At 38.9% G+C, this 19,648-nt stretch overlaps 1 protein-coding gene across 1 annotated transcript in view; it reads left to right on the forward strand.

The window, feature by feature from the left end:
• The window catches only part of PTPRT (protein tyrosine phosphatase receptor type T), a 415,529-nt gene extending 398,329 nt beyond the window's left edge, over positions 1–17,200 (forward strand). The window contains 6 exon segments of the mRNA XM_053716292.1: positions 10,429–10,504; positions 10,507–10,559; positions 13,694–13,818; positions 15,284–15,448; positions 17,051–17,063; positions 17,066–17,200. Coding sequence (XP_053572267.1) covers positions 10,429–10,504; positions 10,507–10,559; positions 13,694–13,818; positions 15,284–15,448; positions 17,051–17,063; positions 17,066–17,200 — 567 coding nt within the window.
• Positions 17,201–19,648: the final 2,448 nt, after the last annotated feature.

A 19,648-nucleotide genomic window follows, 5' to 3' on the forward strand; every position in this document is an offset into this window, starting at 1 on the left:
ACCCAGAAGTTTGATTTTTGACAGTGGCATGGGATGTGTACCAACTAATGACGTACCATGTGTACCCAATTTAGGAGTGCAGTCCACTTCCACCTATATTGAGAAACAGAAAGAGAAAAGACAACGGCACTATGGTTGCTGTGTCCCACTATATATCCTATTCTCATAGGTGTGAGAAATCTCAAAAAAATGTATGAGTGGGGACTTAGGTGCTGTACATTAGAAGAAGCAAACTGGAATGATCAATTGCAAGCAGCAATTGAGAGAATGTACATATTTAGCACTCAACAGCAAATATAGGGAAAATGGCCATGAATACCTAGGTAGAAGGTCCAAGAAAGGCAATTTAAAACTTAACTTTTTTTAATTTATTCAAAATAAAAAGCAAGGGGGTGAGGTATTTTAAAATTCCAACCAATGTGAAGATAGGAGAATGCGACCAATAAGTGGTATGCTCTCCAAGTAATATACACTCAAAAATGGGGTAGGGTATATGCAATTATATATGTATATATATATATGGATTCAGAATATGCCCATAAATTATATTTATTGCAGGAATATCTAACCCCCAGTTTTAGGTCATCTTCTTATATCGAGAGAATGTGAGTGATAATACTAGTATTTAGAGAACCACGGATTGTCCCTACTGGGTATTTTAGTATCAGAGCATTAAACCTAGGTGTAATGCTCTGAACTGTCCTGCAGTTGTGTGATCAGACCAAAGTAAATACACACAAAAGGTTACTAGAATCTTGTATTAATACATTAAGAAACATATAGTTGCAAGACTAGAAAATAGTAAATATGCCCTTGGTAATATATTTGTTGGGTACTGGGTACTGAAGGGTTTTTAACCTCTATATAACGAACTTACTCTAAATGCAGTAGCATATAGATTGGTTGATTACTGGTAACGTAACCGGCGGAGGACTAATCCAATGTTGTTTAGCTAGGTTTAATGCTCTGATACTAAAATACCCAGTAGGGACAATCCGTGGTTCTCTAAATACTAGTATTATCACTCACATTCTCTCGATATAAGAAGATGACCTAAAACTGGGGGTTAGATATTCCTGCAATAAATATAATTTATGGGCATATTCTGAATCATATATATATATACATATATAATTGCATATACCCTACCCCATTTTTGAGTGTATATTACTTGGAGAGCATACCACTTATTGGTCGCATTCTCCTATCTTCACATTGGTTGGAATTTTAAAATACCTCACCCCCTTGCTTTTTATTTTGAATAAATTAATAAAAGTTAAGTTTTAAATTGCCTTTCTTGGACCTTCTACCTAGGTATTCATGGCCATTTCCCCTATATTTGCTGTTGAGTGCTAAATATGTACATTCTCTCAATTGCTGCTTGCACTTCCACCTATATAACTTGAGTAATTGAAATCAAAGGCCACTGTCTGTGAGTGCTGGTGAACACCCAGAGCTGTGATTTTTGCCAGTGGCATGGGATGGGAACCCACTCTTGTTTGAGAGTGCAGTCTATTTCCGTATTTTATTTGTGTTTAGAAAATATACAAAGGCCAGAATCACCCTTGTTTCTATCTCAGTTTACTTGGCTCAAAGCTAGTATGCGTGGGTGTATGTTAGATAACCATGTAGAAGAGACCTTGATGTGGTACTGGACCTATCAGCATAACTAACTCTTGAATTTTGCTTTTAATCTAGCTGCATACATGAAAGTGAGTGCTAGACTTTGTATGTATGTGCTGTGTATACACTGTGTATAGATAGATAGCTAGATAGATAGATAGATAGATAGATAGATATATAGATATACTATACATTCTATAAAAAATAAAATTTTAAATAAGTTCCACAAAGGTAAAACATTTATGGGCCCAGAATTAATTATGGTATCCTGCAGAGTAGAAGGGGACTCTGAGTGCTGAAAATTGTAATAGGTAAAGGAGTAGAGTAGAAGAGCCAAATAAACAGCAACTCTGGTGTTTGGTCCTAGACTATTTTCAGCTGAATCAACCATAGATTTTGACTAAAATGATTTCATATACAAGAGCAAGGTAATTTAATGTTCAATTTTTATTTTGTAAGAACATTTTATGGAGTTTTTTATATTTATTGAACCTAATGGAAAAGCTTGGCTTTATGTAATAAGATAAAATACAAAAAACTAATTAATGAACTATTCTTTAGGTATTAGTCCCATTAAATATGTTTCTAATCTTTATAAATTAACATGGTGGTTTCACAGATTTATGTGCAATTGAATGTCATTTTCTGTGTAATTATTACTGGTAGTGTTTGCTGAACCTCATCACAACTAACGTTAAATTAATGGTCTATTGAACACTTAATGCGGCAATAAACCGTTCAGGGCCAAATAGCGCAAATCAGCTTGCTTTGGTTCAGCTTATGTTTTCTGCCTAATAAAATCACATCGGAGGCCTCAGCCCTTTTATTTTAAGGGGGCACTGTTAACAGGTGTGAATGAAAACGAAAGGTCAAGGGTAGTGGGCAGTAGTTTTGCCATTGCTATTAACCATTCAAATTTTTATTTAAATCATCTCTCGCCTCCTTTTTCATTCATGACCACTTTATATTCTTTAAATGAACAGTAAACACTATGGGCCAGATTACAAGTGGAGTGTAAAATATCGCTTTCACAAAGGCGATATTTGCACTCCTCTTAATAATATAAGCGCACACAAATGTGCGCTGATATACCAGATTAGGTGCAATACGAACACGAGGTCACGTTCGCATTGCACGGAAGCTTAGCGCTCACTAGGGCACGCTTCCATAGGCTCCAATCGGAGCTTCATTCTCATGCCATGAGACCTGGCATGAGAACCTAGCGCAGCAAAGGGGGTAAGTGACGCAGCAATGGGCAGCATATTTAAATAAATATGCATATGAATCTATACATATATTTTTATGTGTTAATAAATATATATACAGTATGTAAGCATATACACCCCACACCTGCCAAATTGAAACCCTAAATACTGATTTGTGCAGGTATTTTATCTTTTTTTTAAAAATACTACTTTTTTTTTAAATAAAAAATTAAAATATATTTGCCACCATGACTAGTGCAGCATCTTATTGGTTCAACGCCTTGTCTGATTCTCTTCAAGTAGAGACTTTCTTGGATGAAATTTAAGATAGGATTAAAGCTCTTAAGTTGGCCAATTCCTTTATTGCAGATGCCATTTTACAGGTTGTTAGACTAGGAGCTAAAACTTCTAGTTTCGCTCTCCTAGCCCACAGGGCGTTATGGTTGGAATCCTGGTCTGCGGAAGTTTCCTCTAAAGTCAAGCTTCTGGTGGTTCCTTACAGAGGCAAAACCTTGTTTGGAACCGGTATGGCAGAAATTATCTCTGATATTACGGGTGGAAAAGAGTCTTTTCTACCTTAAAGGGAGAGTCAAGTCCAAAAAAAACTTTCATGTTTCCAATAGGGCATGTCATTTTAAACAACTTTCCAATTTACTTTTATCACCAATTTTGCTTTGTTCTGTTGGTATTCTTAGTTGAAAGCTAAACCTAGGTAGGCTCATATGATAATTTCTAAGCCCTTTTAGTCAGCCTCTTATCACATGCTTTTTTATCTGCTTTTCACAACAGGGGAGAGCTAGTTCATGCAAGCCATATAGATAACATTGTGATCATGCCCGTGGCTTGTGGCAGACACTGCACTAATTGGCTAAAATGAAAGTCAAAAGATAATAAATAAAATGTCATGTGATCAGGGGGCTGTCAGAAGATACTTAGATACAAATTAATCACAAAGGTAAAACGTATATTAGTATAACAGTGTTTGTTATGCAAAACTGGGGTATGGGTAATAAAGGGATTATCTATCTTTTTAAACAACAAAAATTTTGGTGTTGACTGTCCCTTTAAGATAAGAGTAGGCCTAATGGATTGGAACAGGTGGGGGACAGACTTTCTCAGTTCTCTCAAGCCTGGATACGAGATGTCCCAGATCCCAGGACTGTGGACATAGTATCCCAGGGTTACAAATTGGAATTTAAGACTTTTCCTACCAGAGGCTGATTCCATCTCTCAAGATTATCTGCAGACCAGATAAAGAGAGGCATTCTTTAAATGTATACAGCATCTTTTATCACTGGGAGTGATAGTACTAGTTCCAATGCAGGAACAGGGTCTTGGATTCTACTCCAACCTATTTGTGGTTCCCAAAAAAGAGGGAACTTTCGGTCCCATTCTAGACTTAAAGTGTCTAAACAAGTTTCTCAAAGTTCCATCCTTCAAGATGGAGACTATACGCTCCATTCTTCCTTTGGTACAAGAGGGTCAGTTCATGACAACCATAGACCTAAAGGATGTGTATCTTCATGTTCCTATTCACAGGGACTATCACAGATTCCTGAGATTTGCCTTTCTGGACAAACATTTCCAGTTTGTTGCCCTTCCATTTGGTCTAGCCACAGCTCCCAGAATTTTTTCAAAGGTACTGGGGGTTCTTTTGGCAGTAATCCATTCTCGTGGAATTGCTGTGGCACCCTACCTGGATGACATATTGGTTCAGGCGCCATCTTTTCAACAAGCAAAATCTCACACAGAGATATTGTTGTCTTTTCTTCATTCCTATGGATGGAATGTGAATCTGGAAAAAAGCTCCCTTTCCCCTGCTACAAGAGTAGTGTTCTTAGGGACCATAAAAGATTCTCTATTGATGAAGATTTTTCTGACAGAGGTCAGGAAAAACAAAGTAATTTCCTCTTGCCTCTCTCTTCAGACTACTGCTGATTCTTCAGTGGCTCAATGTATGGAGGTAATCTGTCTGATGGTGGCTTCCATGGACATCATTCCTTTTGCTCGATGGAATGGGAACCATACAGATCTATCTCAGAGAATAGAGTTAGATCAGTCGTCAAGGGACTCTTTCCCGTGGTGGATTTCTCAGGAACTTCTGTCTCAGGGCACATGCTTTCAGAGACCTTCCTGGGTGATTGCGACCACAGACGCCAGCCGGCAGGGGAGCAGACTGGAACTCGTTAAAAGCTCAGGGCCTTTGAACTCAGGAGGAGTCTGCTCTTCCCATCAACATCTTGGAGTTGAGGGTTATTTACAATGCTTTATTGGCTTGGCCTTAGCCCAGTTTATCAGGTTCCAGTCAGAAACCCACAATTGCTGTCTATCTGCCATCCACATTCCAGGAGTAGACAACTGGGAAGCGGATTTTCTGAGCAGGCAGACTTTTCACCCCGGGGAGTGGGAACTCCATCCGGAGGTATTTTCCAGGTTAGTCCTCAAATAGGGGGGTACCGGAGTAAGATCTGATGGCATCCCGTCAGAACACCAAGCTTCCAAAGTACGGTTTTACGGTCAAGAGAGGCGCAGGCTGTTCTGATAGATGCTCTGGCGGTTCCTTAGGTTTTCAGGTTGGCATACCTTTTTCCTCCGTTTGCTCTCCTTCCACAAGTCATTGCTCGTATCAAACAGGAGAGGGTGTCAGTGATTCTAATAGTCCCTGCATGGCCTTGCAGGATCTGGTTTGCAGACCTAGTGGAGATGTCCTCTCTCCCACATTTGGAGACTACCTCTGAGGAAGGACCTCCTGATTCAGGGTCCCTTCCTTCATCCAAATCTCGTTTCTCTGAAGCAGACTGCTTGGAGATTGAACGCTTAATTCTGTTTAAGTCGGTCATTGAGACATTGGCCCCTATTTAAGAAAGTCTGGCGTACCTGATTCGACAGTGTGGATCAGGTCCGCCAGACCTCGTTGAATACGGCGAGCAATACGCTCGCCGTATTCAGCATTGCACCAGCAATTTTTGCATCGGCTGAGGTTTCTTTTGGGAGAAAGGTTCTTCAAGTGGTGGTGCCTTCTGTTTAGGACTGCCTGTCTTGTCCCTCCCTATTTATCCGTGTCCTCTAGCTTGGGTATTGGTTCCCAACAGTAATTACTCAAGACGTGGACTCACCATATCTTAGGAAAGAAAAACAAAATGTATGCCTACCTGATAAATGTATTTATTTCCGGATATGGTGACTCCACGGCCCCACCCTTTATTTTAAGACAGTTGTTCTTTTGACTATAACCTCAGGCACCTCTACACCTTGTGTTACTCCTTTTTCTCCATTTCCCTTCAGTCAAATGACTGGGGGTTGTGGGTAAGGGAGTAATACTTAGCAGTTTAACTGTGGTGCTCTTTGTCTCTTCCTGCTGGCCAGAAGTGATATTCCCAACAGTAATTACTCAAGCAGTGGACTCACCATATCCGGAAAGAAATAAACTTATCAGGTAAGCATACATTTTGTTTTTATTTTGGTGCCAATTGGGTCATTTTTAAAAAATTAACCAGAGATCTGATCTTTTTTTCAGAGTGCTAATTGCTACCACAAGCTCACAGTAGCAATAACCAGCCACTTGTAATGGCTGGTTATTTATCGAGCGCCTTTAAATGGGCGAATTTGCACCTTTACAGGCACACGATAAATTAGCGCTCCACTTGTAATCTAGCTAATGTAATTACAATATTTCTTCACAGTCTTGCAATAAATGAACACCGTAGTCGAGTGTGAAATTATTTTAAATGCATTAACCCTTTGCTTGCTGCAACTGTTTATCAGTATCCAAACTCCACCCACCCCTTGCCCTATTTAGAGAAGTCAATCAAGACTTGTTACTGGAGTAAATACAGCAAAAACATTTATTTTATTTGGGAAAACTTAGATGTTTTACAGTTTAGTATCTCTGGTGAAGCCAATTAAGGACAAATATGTTGCAGGGTTAGGCTTTTGAAGTCTTCCATGTGCACGTTGAGTTCTTAGAACTGGGGGGGAAAAAACACAATATTCAGACTTAAATTATATGGGGAAAAACTAAAATTGTCTAGGTCAGAAAGAACATGCAATTTTAAGCATCTTTCTAATTTACTTCTATTATCTAATTTTTTTCACGCTTTATCCTTTGTTGAAAAGCATAACTAAGGAGGCTCAGGTACAGCAATGTACTACTGAGTGCTAGCTGCTGATTTGATAATAAAAGTCACATGGAAATATGTTTAAAATTGAATGCTCTATCTGAACCATGAAAGACATAAAATGTATGCCCCTTGAAATACTTTGGGCCAGATTACGAGTGGATCGCTATTAAGTTCTTACACTAGAGTGCTAATTTTGCTAGAAGTAAACTTCTTGCACGTGTCAGGTTATGCTCGTATTATCAGTTGAAAATAAAAAGTTTGCACTCTCGCACTAACCCGACGCTCGCAAACAGCTTACTTCTAGCACAATTAGAATATCTTGTGCGCAATAACCTATTCTCCCATAGAAGTCAATGGATCCTAACCCGATCGCATATTCTCAAGTGCGCTAACCCAACATGAAAATATGAATATTTCACATTCGTCGGGTTGCTCTCGTATTATGAGTTGAAAATAAAAAGTTTGCACTCTCGTGCTAACCCGACGCTCGCAAACAGCTTACTTCTAGCACAGTTAGAATATCTTGTGCGTGATTACCTATTCTTCCATAGAAGTCAATAGACCCTAACCCGTTTCCATATTCTCAAGTGCGCTAACCCAACATGAAAATATGAATATTTCACATTCCAATGTTCTTCGCATAGAAGAATATGTTCTATTTATTAATAAATACATATTTCTACATATATCTGATGGTATTTTGGTACCATATAGTTATAACATATATATATATATATATATATATATATAAATATATATATAATTCTATAAAGGTATAAATATATACATATATATATAGAAATATCTATAAATACTTAAAACATATTCTGCTATGTGCAGAGCATGTGCAATATTTACAGTAAATACACACTATAACACTTAATTAAATATGAATATTGCATAAATATGATTTTTCATGTGTTCATCTTACTTAACTGCAAAGGTCTCCAATGCACTTATTTATATATATGATAGAAATTAAAACAACGTGTGCTCTGTAATCTATGTTGAAACATAACATTTTTCTTTCATAAAGCGCACTATTTTTAAAAAGTTTCCAGTTTACTTATATTAAAGAATTTACTTCATTTGATTCTCTTTGTTGAAGAGCATACATGCGTAGATAGTGTGCACATGCCTGGAGCACTGTATTGAACACTTCTGACATTTAATGCTCTTTTAAAAGTATAACGATGCTAAAAGCTTCTGTCATTTAGTGCTCCAGACACTGCACACTCATGAGCTTGTACTGATCATCAAAGAAAAAAACGTGTTTCATGTCCCTTTAAATATAATAGATTAATGTAAAATTTTAATTTTATGTAGCAGTTGACAGCCTATAGTTTAGCTCTATTCTTCTAGTTTAGATGATTGATATATAGATAGATAGATGATAGATAGATAGATAGATGATCAGGGATAGGCAAAGTGTCCTTACACGGACACTGGAGTCCGTGACTGGACCGTGCAGTGTCCGCCACCCATTTTGCGGCAGGGAGGTAGGAGTAGGACAGATAAATGCTGGTCCTGACTCCTCCTTGACGCATGCGGTGCAATGTTTTGCGAGGTTGGGGCTGTGCCTGAATGACGTAAATAACCAACCATGATGATCATAAGATTAACATCAAGGTTGGTGAGCTTGGTCAGGACTTGCAGACTCAATTAGAACCAAAAAAATAAAAGGTAAGAATTTTGATTTTTTTTTTTTTTTTTTATACCAGTATACCACAAGCAGTCTTTATATAAGTATTATTTTAAATTTGTCTGATTAGATGACTAATTTGTACTTGTGGAACTATACCAGGGCCGTCCAATGTGCCGTTCTCCTGACTTATAAAAACATAGAATGTGTTGGCAGAAAGGAACCATTTGGCCCATCTAGTCTGCTCAATTTTCTGAATACTTTCATTAGTTCTTGGCCTTATCTTATATCTAGCATAGCCTTATGCCTATCCCATGTTTAATCTCCTTCACTGTCTCTACCACTTCTGCTGGATGGCTATTCCACCATGCATCCAGTACCCTCTCGGTAAAGAGAGTGTTTTTTGTTGTTTTTAATTTGAAATGTACATTGGTGTCCTTCACTAAGGTTGTACTTTGGAAAATGTCCGCCACAGCCTTGGTCCATGCCTATCCCTGTAGATGAGAGATAGATAATAGATAGATAGATAGATAGATAGATAGATAGATAGATAATAGATATATGATAGATAGATATATAGATGATAGATAAATAGATAGATAATTAGATAGTAGATAGATAGATGATAGATAGATTTAATTATAACATTTAAAAGTGAGCTTCATTAAAATGTCAGTTGCATTGAGAGCAATGAATTAAAAAGACCGCCTGACAGTCACCTATAAAATATGTGTGATATTATTTATAACATATATAATTTGTATCATATGTAATCTGGTTGATATTTATTTTAATAAGTGTCTAGCAATAGCTCTGCTGGTGTGCACACACACATATGATAGATAGATAGATAGATAGATAGATAGATAATAGATAGATAGATAGATAGATAGATAGATAGATGTTAGATAGATAGATAGATAGATAGATAGATAGATAGATATATGATAGCTATATAATAGATAAATAGATAGATAATTAGATAGTAGATAGATAGATAGATAGATAGATAGATAGATAGATGATAGATAATTAGATAGATGATAGATAGATAGATGATAGATTGATAGACAGATAGGTAGATAGATGATAGATAGATAGGTAGATAGATAGATACTGTATATATATATACGTAAAGAGAGAGCAGATGTGAGCTATGAGTGTTTGCCTGTCTGTCACAGCATGTCACTATTTTAGAGCTGTTTACGATGTTGTGTCCTTGTCTAACTCCCCAGGGTGTCTCTGATCCTTTCTGCTTGTGTCTGTGATCTGACAGGTGAACACTGCTGAGGGAATATTCCGACAGATAATTCTGACTCACACACAGGTCTGGCAGATAATGTGATCAGATACCGAATGACTCTGTGTATTGTCTGTTTGCTATTTACTTCCCTGTGACTCTTCTGTCACTACCAGTCTTGGAATCTTCACAATGACACAGTGACACAACAGAGGGCCTGTGACTTGTAACTTTGTAACTTAGTGTCACATATATACTGCTTTATATATCATTCTGTGACACTTAATCAGCCTATCAATGATAAACAACTACTAAAAAAGTAGCTTTTGGGTCCTTAACTTTTAATATTTCTTCTAAACTCACCACAAAGGTGTTTAAATCCTTTTTTTAAAGAGAAAGTGCAGAAATGTGGAGAAAGAGTGCAGGTGTTTTCTGAGGTACAATTAAATGTGTGTGTTATGGAGGTAAAACAGCAGATTATTTTCCTTTTCCAGAGGATGGGCTGCAGAGGAAGCCATTTTGTTTGCACATGATTCTGGGTCACAGGCAGCCACTGCGGTCACATATTAATAATATTGTCTATGTTTGGTTTCTTAGAGTCATAAAAAGCCAGCTGCCTTTCTGGTGACACAGCATCCACTGCCAAACACTGTGCCTGACTTCTGGAGATTGGTGTTGACTACAACTGCTCCTCCATTGTGATGCTTAATGAGATGGACGCATCCCAGGTACTTTTGTGACTTCCCTGACAAAACCCAGTATAATATGAAACATGATCAATGTGAACGAGACATTTGGCATGAGAGTATAACAAAATGCAGTTCTCAGCGAGCACTAATAGTTTAGGGGGCCACAAACTTGTTCTTACTAGACTTACAACATATCCAAAATATCACTAATCTTTTGTATTATTCATTGCATTTATTTCAAAATGAAAAACAAGTGGCTCCTTTAAAGGGATATGAAGCCCACTTTTTTATTTCAGGATTCAGATAGAGCAGTGTTTCCCAAACCCAGTCCTCAGAACCCTTAACAGGCCACATATTTACTATATCTTAACTAGAGCACAGGTGAACTGATCAGCTGATGGGTGAACTGATTATTTCACCTGTGCTCTAGTTAATATATAATGAATATGTGGCCTGGTTAATGTTCCTGAGGACTGGGTTTCAGATAGAGCAAGCAATTATAAGCAACTTTCTAATTTACTCCTATTATCAATTTGTCTTTGTTTTCTTGGTATCTTTATTTGAAAAAGCAGGAATTTCAGCTACATTTAGCCACCAATCAGCAAGCGCTACTTAGGTGCTGAACCGAAAATAGGCTGGCTCCTAAGCTTACATTCCTGTTTTTTTCAAATAAAGATACCAAGAGAACGAAGACAAATTGATAATAGGAGTTCTTTAGAAAGTTGATTAAAATTGCATGCTCTATCTAAATCATAAAAGAAAATAATTGGGTTTCATATCCCTTTAACAAATAAGTGAAGGAACAAATGATTGTCCATCAAAAAATAAGTTCTTTGTACATGTCATTAAAACCACTACCCTAAAGACGGAAAGGGTTCAAACAGTTTAGATTTACATTATTCAGAGGTAAAAGGGTATAAACGTTCAAATGTGCCCTATTCAATAACAATATTCAGCTTTTCATTGTCTGTTGATTGATTCTTGTGTCAGTCAATTAATACTATATATATTTATATTATACTGTATATATATATATATATATATATATATCATATATATACTGTATATACATATACCTGATCCTCTTATTGCCAGGACCCTGGTCACACTAAGAGGAGGATTAGCAAGTTGGCTCCAGAACCGGTACTAAAGTTAGTTTTAACAAAAACTAATGTAAACGTTTAATGAAAATTCAATTTTCATTTCTTTTTAAACTAAACAAAAACTGAATAGTGCAGAGAACGAACATTTGGGGAAACAAATTTCCTTGAATATTCGTTTAAAAAGTTACACTACAGAAAAGGAGCTGCTACAGAAAATAAAAGGACAGGGAGGGATTGGGCAGTTACACTACAGAAAAGGGGTTGCTACAGAATAAAAAGGGACAAGGAGGGATGGGCAGCTACACTACAGAAATGGAGTTGCTACAGAAAGAAAAGGACAGGGAGGGATGGGGCAGCTACACAACAGAAAATGGGTTGCTACAGCAAAAAAGGGAGAGGGAGGGATGGGGCAGCTACACAACAGAAAAGTGGTTGCTACAGCAAAAAAGGGAGAGGGAGGGATGGGGCAGCTACACTACAGAAATGGGGATGCTACAAAAAAGGGAGAGGGAGGGATGGGCAGCTACACTACAGAAATGGGGATGCTACAAAAAAGGGAGAGGGAGGGATGGGCAGCTACACTACAGAAATGGGGATGCTACAAAAAAGGGAGAGGGAGGGATGGGGCAGCTACACTACAGAAAAGGGGTTGCTACAGAAAAAAAGGGACAGGGAGGGATGGGGCAGCTACACTACAGAAAAAAAGGGGTTGCTACAGAAAAAAAAGGGACAGGGAGGGATGGGCAGATACACTACAGAAAAGGGGTTGCTACAGAAAAAAAAAGGGACAGGGAGGGATGGGCAGCTACACAACAGAAATGGGGTTGCTACAGAAAAAAAGGGACAGGGAGGGATGGGCAGCTACACTACAGAAAAGGGGTTGCTACAGAAAAAAAGGGACAGGGAGGGATGGGCAGCTGCACAACAGAAATGGGGTTGCTACAGAAAAAAAGGGACAGGGAGGGATGGGCAGCTACACAACAGAAATGGGGATGCTACAATAAAGGGAGAGGGAGGGATGGGCAGCTACACTACAGAAATGGGGATGCTACAAAAAAGGGAGAGGGAGGGATGGGCAGCTACACAACAGAAAAGGAGTTACTACAGGGAAAAGGGACAGGGAGGGATGGGGCAGCTACATTACAGAAAAGTGGTTGCTACAGAAAAAAAAGGACAGGGAGGGATGGGGCAGCTACATTATAGAAAAGGGGTTACTACAGGAAAAAAAGGGACAGGGAGGGGAGTGGGTTGCTACACTCCAGAAAAGGGCGTTTGGGGGTGTGAGGGGGGGTACTAAACGGCATATGAGGGCATATGCCTGTTCATTAGAGATGGGGCGGCTACACTACAGAAAATGGGTTGCTACAGAAAAACAAAAAGGGACAGGGAGGGATGGGGCACCTACACTGCAGCCAATGGGTTTGGGGGTACGAGGGGGGGGTACTAAATGGCAAATGAGGGCAGATGCCTGTTCATTACAGATGGGAAAGCTACACTACAGAAAAGGGGTTGCTACAGAAAAACAAAAAGGGACAGGGAGGGATGAGGCAGCTACACTACAGAAAAGGGGTTGCTGCTGGAGAAAAAAAGGGACAGGGAGGGATGGGGCAGCTACACTTCAGAAATGGGGTTGCTACAGAAATGGGTTTGAGGGTGCAGGGGGGGGGTACTAAATGGCGATCACGGGGGAGGGGATGGGACCAATACAGTACAGAATGTTTATAGGTACTGGCAGACAGTTGCCAGTATCTAAGATGACAGCAATAAGTAGAGGGGGCGGGTTAGAGAGCTGTTTGAGGGGGGATCAGGGAGGTTGGAGGGTTAGGAGGATCCTACACTGCAGAAAAATAAAGAAAGAGGGATAGATGGCTAGAGGGATAGGGGATAGATGGATAGAGGGATAGGTATATTTATTTCCTGAAACATTTTGGCCTGGTGTACACGAGCTTTAATACTAGTATATATATATATATATATACAAACACACACACACACGCATATATATATATATATATATATATATATATATATATATATATATTTGTTTACTGATATATATTTTTTCTCCAGCTTTGTCTCCAGTACTGGCCAGAGAAGACCTCTTGCTGCTATGGCCCAGTGCAGGTGGAGTTTGTTTCCGCTGATATTGATGAGGAAGCCATAAGCCGGATATTTCGGATCTGTAACATGGCTAGGGGTGAGAGAGGCTGCAGGTCATCCTAAAATGGCATTGTACACCATTTGTTCCATGGTAAAGAAAGTGTTACATAATGAATTAGTCATACAGTTTATAAAAAATAATGTCTGTGTTTAATACATTAGTCAGTAAAAATAAATACAGGTAGAAACCCTTTATCCAAACTGCTTGGGACCAGAAAAGGTTTGGATTGTGTAATATTTGCATCTATAAATATAACAGTTTGGATTGTGGATGGAACCAAGTGTAGACAATAATATCTTATGTCATTTAGGCAATATTTACATCTCATAATACAGCTTATACATGTAACCTAAAGGTAGTTTTATTCAATGTTTAATACTTTTGCATACCTACAGTACTGTATTTGTTAGACTATTATTTGCATTGTAGAACTCAAAAGAACAAAGAAACCAAAGACACAGACAGAGAAGATTGTGACTTACAGGAAGGAAAAAAAATAGCAATTAAAAAGTTTGGATTTCCGAATAAGGGCTAGATTACGAGTGGTGAACTTACTGTTGTGCGCAAGTGAAAAATGGTTTATTGCCACTCTTTGCTTGCGTTGGAAGTGGTGTGCGAGTTGAAGGTAAACACATTAGTTTGAGAGCAAGTGAATATAATGCGCATCAGGATAGTGCGACTTCAGAGCTCTGGTTAACTGTTACATTCGACTAAAAAGTTGCTCAAAAAATATTAAAAATACATTTAAAAGTACAGTTACACTCATAATAACACTAATAAAAATTATTATTATTATAAGGGCTCAAAGATATGAGGTGTAGGAAAGAAGAAAAAAAGGACTGTAAAGGGTCTTAACATAGAGATACATAGATATACATATATAGGTACATCTATATATTGTACCAAAATACCACCAGATATATATAGAAATATGTATTTATGAATAAATAGAACATATTCTGCTATGTGAAGAACATTGGAATGTGGAATATTAATATTCCATGGCAGTTTAGTGCACTTTAGAAAATTTGACTGGGTTTGTGCGCAAGTAGGGGTGTTTATTCCCCCACTTTTGTATTGATGTCAATGGGGGAATACGTTAACGCAGTTGCGATATTCTAAGTTACGATTTTGGTGCACATCAGGTTAGTGCTTGTGCGAAAACTCTTTACTTTCAACTTGTAATATGCATATGAGTTTAGTTAGTGTGCAAGCAGGAGCAATAAATAGCGCTCCACTCTTAATCTAGCCCTAATTTTGGATTTTGGCATTCCGGATTGAAGGATTTGTACATGTACCTAGATATGCAACATATGTTTTCTATTAGTTTAAATTTAAATATATTTTCATTACCCTTTAACTGCCTAAAATACATGATTGATATGCTTAATTGTTAATCTTTATACATTTGCTAGAACAAAAATGATGTACAATGTCTCTAACACATGCATGCAATATTGTTGCTATGAAAAGGATACTGAGGTGTTCTATGACTTGCAGCCTCAGGACGGTTATCGCATTGTGCAACACCTGCAGTATATCGGGTGGCCTGCATACAGGGACACACCACCCTCCAAACGCTCTATTCTAAAGGTTGTCCAGAAGCTGGAGAAGTGGCAGGAGCAGTATGATGGAAGGGAAGGCAGAACAGTTGTTCACTGTTTGTAAGTAAATTCTGTGTTACCCCGAAACATCATACCTTGCACTGTGGTAGAGACTGGTAGATTTATATTACCTATATGCCTTCCTTACTGACAGGAGGGAGATAGTATGGGACAGTTAGTCTACACATGCCACCTAGAACAGAAAAAATGCCCCATAACTCCCTCCAGGCAGTAACAGCAGACTACAGTATTTGCCCCATCCCTCCCTCCTGGCTTTAATGGCAGAATACAGGTTCCATGCCTCCCTTCGCGCTGTAATGGGAGATTAAGTGTCCCATACTTTCATCCTGGCTATAAAGGCAGACTACATGTCCCATACCTCCCTCCTGGCTGTAATAGCAGACTACAGGTTATATAACTCCCTCCTGGCTGTAATAGCAGACTACATGTCCCTTACTTCCCACCTGGCTGTAATGGCAGACCTACAGGTTCTTTAACTCCCTTCTGGTTGTAAGGGCAGATTAGGGAGGCCTATCTATCAAGCTCCATATGGAGCTTGATGCCCCGTGTTTCTGACGAGCCTGCAGGCTCGCCAGAAACAGCAGTTATGAAGCAGCGGTCACAAAGACCGCTGCTCCATAACCTGTCCGCCTGCTCTGAGCAGGTGGACAGACATCGCCGGAAATCAACCCGAACGAGTACGATCGGGTTGATTGACACCCCCCTGCAGGGGGCGGCATTGCAGCAGCAGCTCTTGTGGTGCAATGCTGAATACGGCGAGCGTATTCAGTGAGGTCTGGCGGACCTGATCCGTACTGTCGGATCAGGTCCACCAGACTTTCTTAAATAGGGTCTAGGTGTCCCATACCTTTGTCTTTTAATGTGTCACCTCTTAGGAGAGGTCACATTTTATGTTTGTTTTTTCTGTCTGTATCACTTTCACCTAATGGTAGCGCCTTGAAAATGTTTATTGTTTAAAAATATCCCTTTATTACCCATTCCCCAGTTTTGCATAATCAACACTTATTTTAATGGATTTTTTACCTCTGGGATAACCTTGTATCTAAGCCTCTGCCGACTGCTCCCTTATCTCAGTTCTTTTGACAGACTTGCATTTTAACCAATCAGTGCAGACTCATAAATAACTCTACGGGAGTGAGCAAAATATGTTTTTGTCTGACTGTGAAATAATGTCAAAATGCACTGAGATAAGAGGCGGTCATCAAGGTTTAGAAATTAACATATGAACCCTCCTAGGTTTAGCTTTCAACAAAAAATATAAAGAGAACAAAGCAAATTTGATGATAAAAGTAATTTGGAAAGTTGTTTAAAATTGCATGACCTTTCTGAATAATGAAACTTTAATTTTGACTAGACTGTCCCTTTAACTTTGTGGAAAGACTTAAGACTGATTGATTCATTGCAACTGCCAATCAAACTGCCATATAAAAGATAGACTACTTTCCCCATAGTTACTCCCCTCTATGCCTTTCTGTAACCCTGTTTTGGAAATAACAGCCATTAATTATCTCTGTCTTTGTCACCTTAAGGGTTAAAATGGTACATGCTCTCTATAGCTCTGTTATGTTTTTGTGGGTCCAAGGGATCAAAAAAAAAAAATCACACATCTCATTTGATGTCATCAACTATTTCTGAAATTAGGAACGGAGGAGGTGGTCGCATGCGGGAACATTTTGTGCCATCTGCAGTGTATGTGAATGGTCCAGCAGCAGAAACATCATTGACGTATTTCATATTGTAAAAACTTTGCGGAATAACAAGGCCAACATGGGTGGAGTCACTGGTGATTGATGCTGCCATCCAATGATATCACATTTCAGGACTATCTTTCACTAATCAAAAGGCCCTTTTGTCTGGTCATTCCCCAACTAACTTTCTATCTCTGTAGATACTTTTTTTCAAGTTTAGTTTGCATTTCATAATTGTCCATCCCTTCTCATCTTTCACCTGCATCTCTATATTTTGGCTCTCACCTTCTTATTTATTCTTTGTCCTTCCAGCTTCTAACATAACATCTCTTTGTCACATACTCACCTTTGCACACACTAAACCGCCCTCTCTTTATATTTGCCATTATCACACTGCACTCTAACTACTATTACGCTAATCCCAATTCTGTTTCTCTCTGGATCTGTAGTTGTAGATTTGGATTGCAAGAGGTGGGTGTTTTCATAGTGTTGCAAAATACTTATCCATAGTCATTTCACAATCCGCTACTTTGATTTCCTCTGTCTCCTTGTATGCTTCTGAGCTGTGAGTGCTGAGTCAGTACTAACTTCTTTGGGGCATATGTATCAAGCTCTGATTGAGCTTGATGCCCCGTGTTTCTGGTGAGCCTGCAGGCTCACCAGAAACAGCAGTTATGAAGCAGCAGTCACAAAGACCGCTGCTCCATATACCTGTCCGCCTGCTCTGAGCAGGCGGACAGACATCGCCGGAAATCAACCCGATCGAGTACGATCGGGTTTATGACAACCCCCTGCTGGCGGCCTATTGGCCACGAGTCTGCAGGGGGGCGGCGTTGCACCAGCAGCTCTTGTGAGCTGCTGGTGCAATGCTGAATACGGCGAGCGTATTGCTCGCCGTATTCAGCAAGGTCTGTCGGACCTGATCCGCACTGTCAGATTCAGGTCCGACAGACCTTAATAACTAGAGACCAATGTGTGCGCTCAGGTCTGTGTCAGCAGTCATGGTGATTGTCTTTGATCATATACAAGTATACAGCTGTAGTTTAAGTTTGCCAGACTGTTCAATGTTTTTTTTACCAATGCTTTTCTCTTTCTATTGTGTGAAATAACTTGTCTGAAAATTTGCTCAAATATAAAGTAAATTAGTTGATTTTTGAAATCTGAATGATTAGGCAAACCTGCACCAGATACACTTTATTGTCTATTAAATGCTTTTCTCCAACATAGGTGTGTCCGGTCCACGGGCGTCCATCCTTACTTGTGGGATATTCTCTTCCCCAACAGGAAATGGCAAAGAGCCCAGCAAAGCTGGTCACATGATCCCTCCTAGGCTCCGCCTTCCCAGTCATTCTCTTTGCCGTTGTACAGGCAACATCTCCACGGAGATGGCTTAGAGTTTTTTAGTGTTTAACTGTAGTTTTTATTATTCAATCAAGAGTTTGTTATTTTTAAAAATAGTGCTGGTTATGTACTATTTACTCTGAAACAGAAAAGAGATGAAGATTTCTGTTTGTAAGAGGAAAATGATTTTAGCAACCGTTACTAAAATCGATGGCTGTTCCACACAGGACTGTTTGAGAGGAATTAACTTCAGTTGGGGGAACAGTGAGCAGACTTTTGCTGCTTGAAGTATGACACATTCTAACAAGACGATGTAATGCTGGAAGCTGTCATTTTTCCCTAGGGATCCGGTAAGCCATTTTATTTCAGACAGTAAATAAGGGCTTCACAAGGGCTTTTTAAGACTGTAGACATTTTCTGGGCTAAATCGATTATATATAAACATATTTTATACTCCATAGCCTTGAGGAATTATTTTAATCTTGGGAATTTTGTAAAATAACCGGCAGGCACTCTATTGGACACCTTATTCTCTAGGGGCTTTCCCTAATCATAGGCAGAGTCTCCATTTTCGCGCCTGTATTGCGCACTTGTTTTTGAGAAGCATGACATGCAGATGCATGTGTGAGGAGCTCTGATACATAGAAAAGACTTTCTGAAGGCGTCATTTTGGTATCGTATTCCCCTTTGGGCTTGGTTGGGTCTCAGCAAAGCAGATACCAGGGACTGTAAAGGGGGTTAAATATAAAAACGGCTCCGGTTCCGTTATTTTAAGGGTTAAAGCTTCCAAATTTGGTGTGCAATACTTTTTAAGGCTTTAATACACTGTGGTGAAATTTTGGTGAATTTTGAACAATTCCTTCATACTTTTTCGCAATTGCAGTAATAAAGTGTGTTCAGTTTAAAATTTATAGTGACAGTAACGGTTTTATTTTAAAACGGTTTTTTTGTACTTTGTTATCAAGTTTATGCCTGTTTAACATGTCTGAACTGCCAGATAGACTGTGTTCTGAATGTGGGGAAGCCAAGGTCCCTTCTCATTTAAATAGATGTGATTTATGTGACACAAAATTTAGAGAAAATGATGCCCATGTTCTGAATGTGGGGAAGCCAGAATTCCTATTCATTTAAATAAATGTGATTTATGTGACAATTGACAATGATGCCCAAGATGATTCCTCAAGTGAGGGGAGTAAGCATGGTACTGCAT

The sequence above is a fragment of the Bombina bombina genome, chromosome 1 (genome assembly GCF_027579735.1).
Source record: "Bombina bombina isolate aBomBom1 chromosome 1, aBomBom1.pri, whole genome shotgun sequence".
In the NCBI taxonomy this organism is placed as follows: Eukaryota; Metazoa; Chordata; class Amphibia; order Anura; family Bombinatoridae; genus Bombina; species Bombina bombina.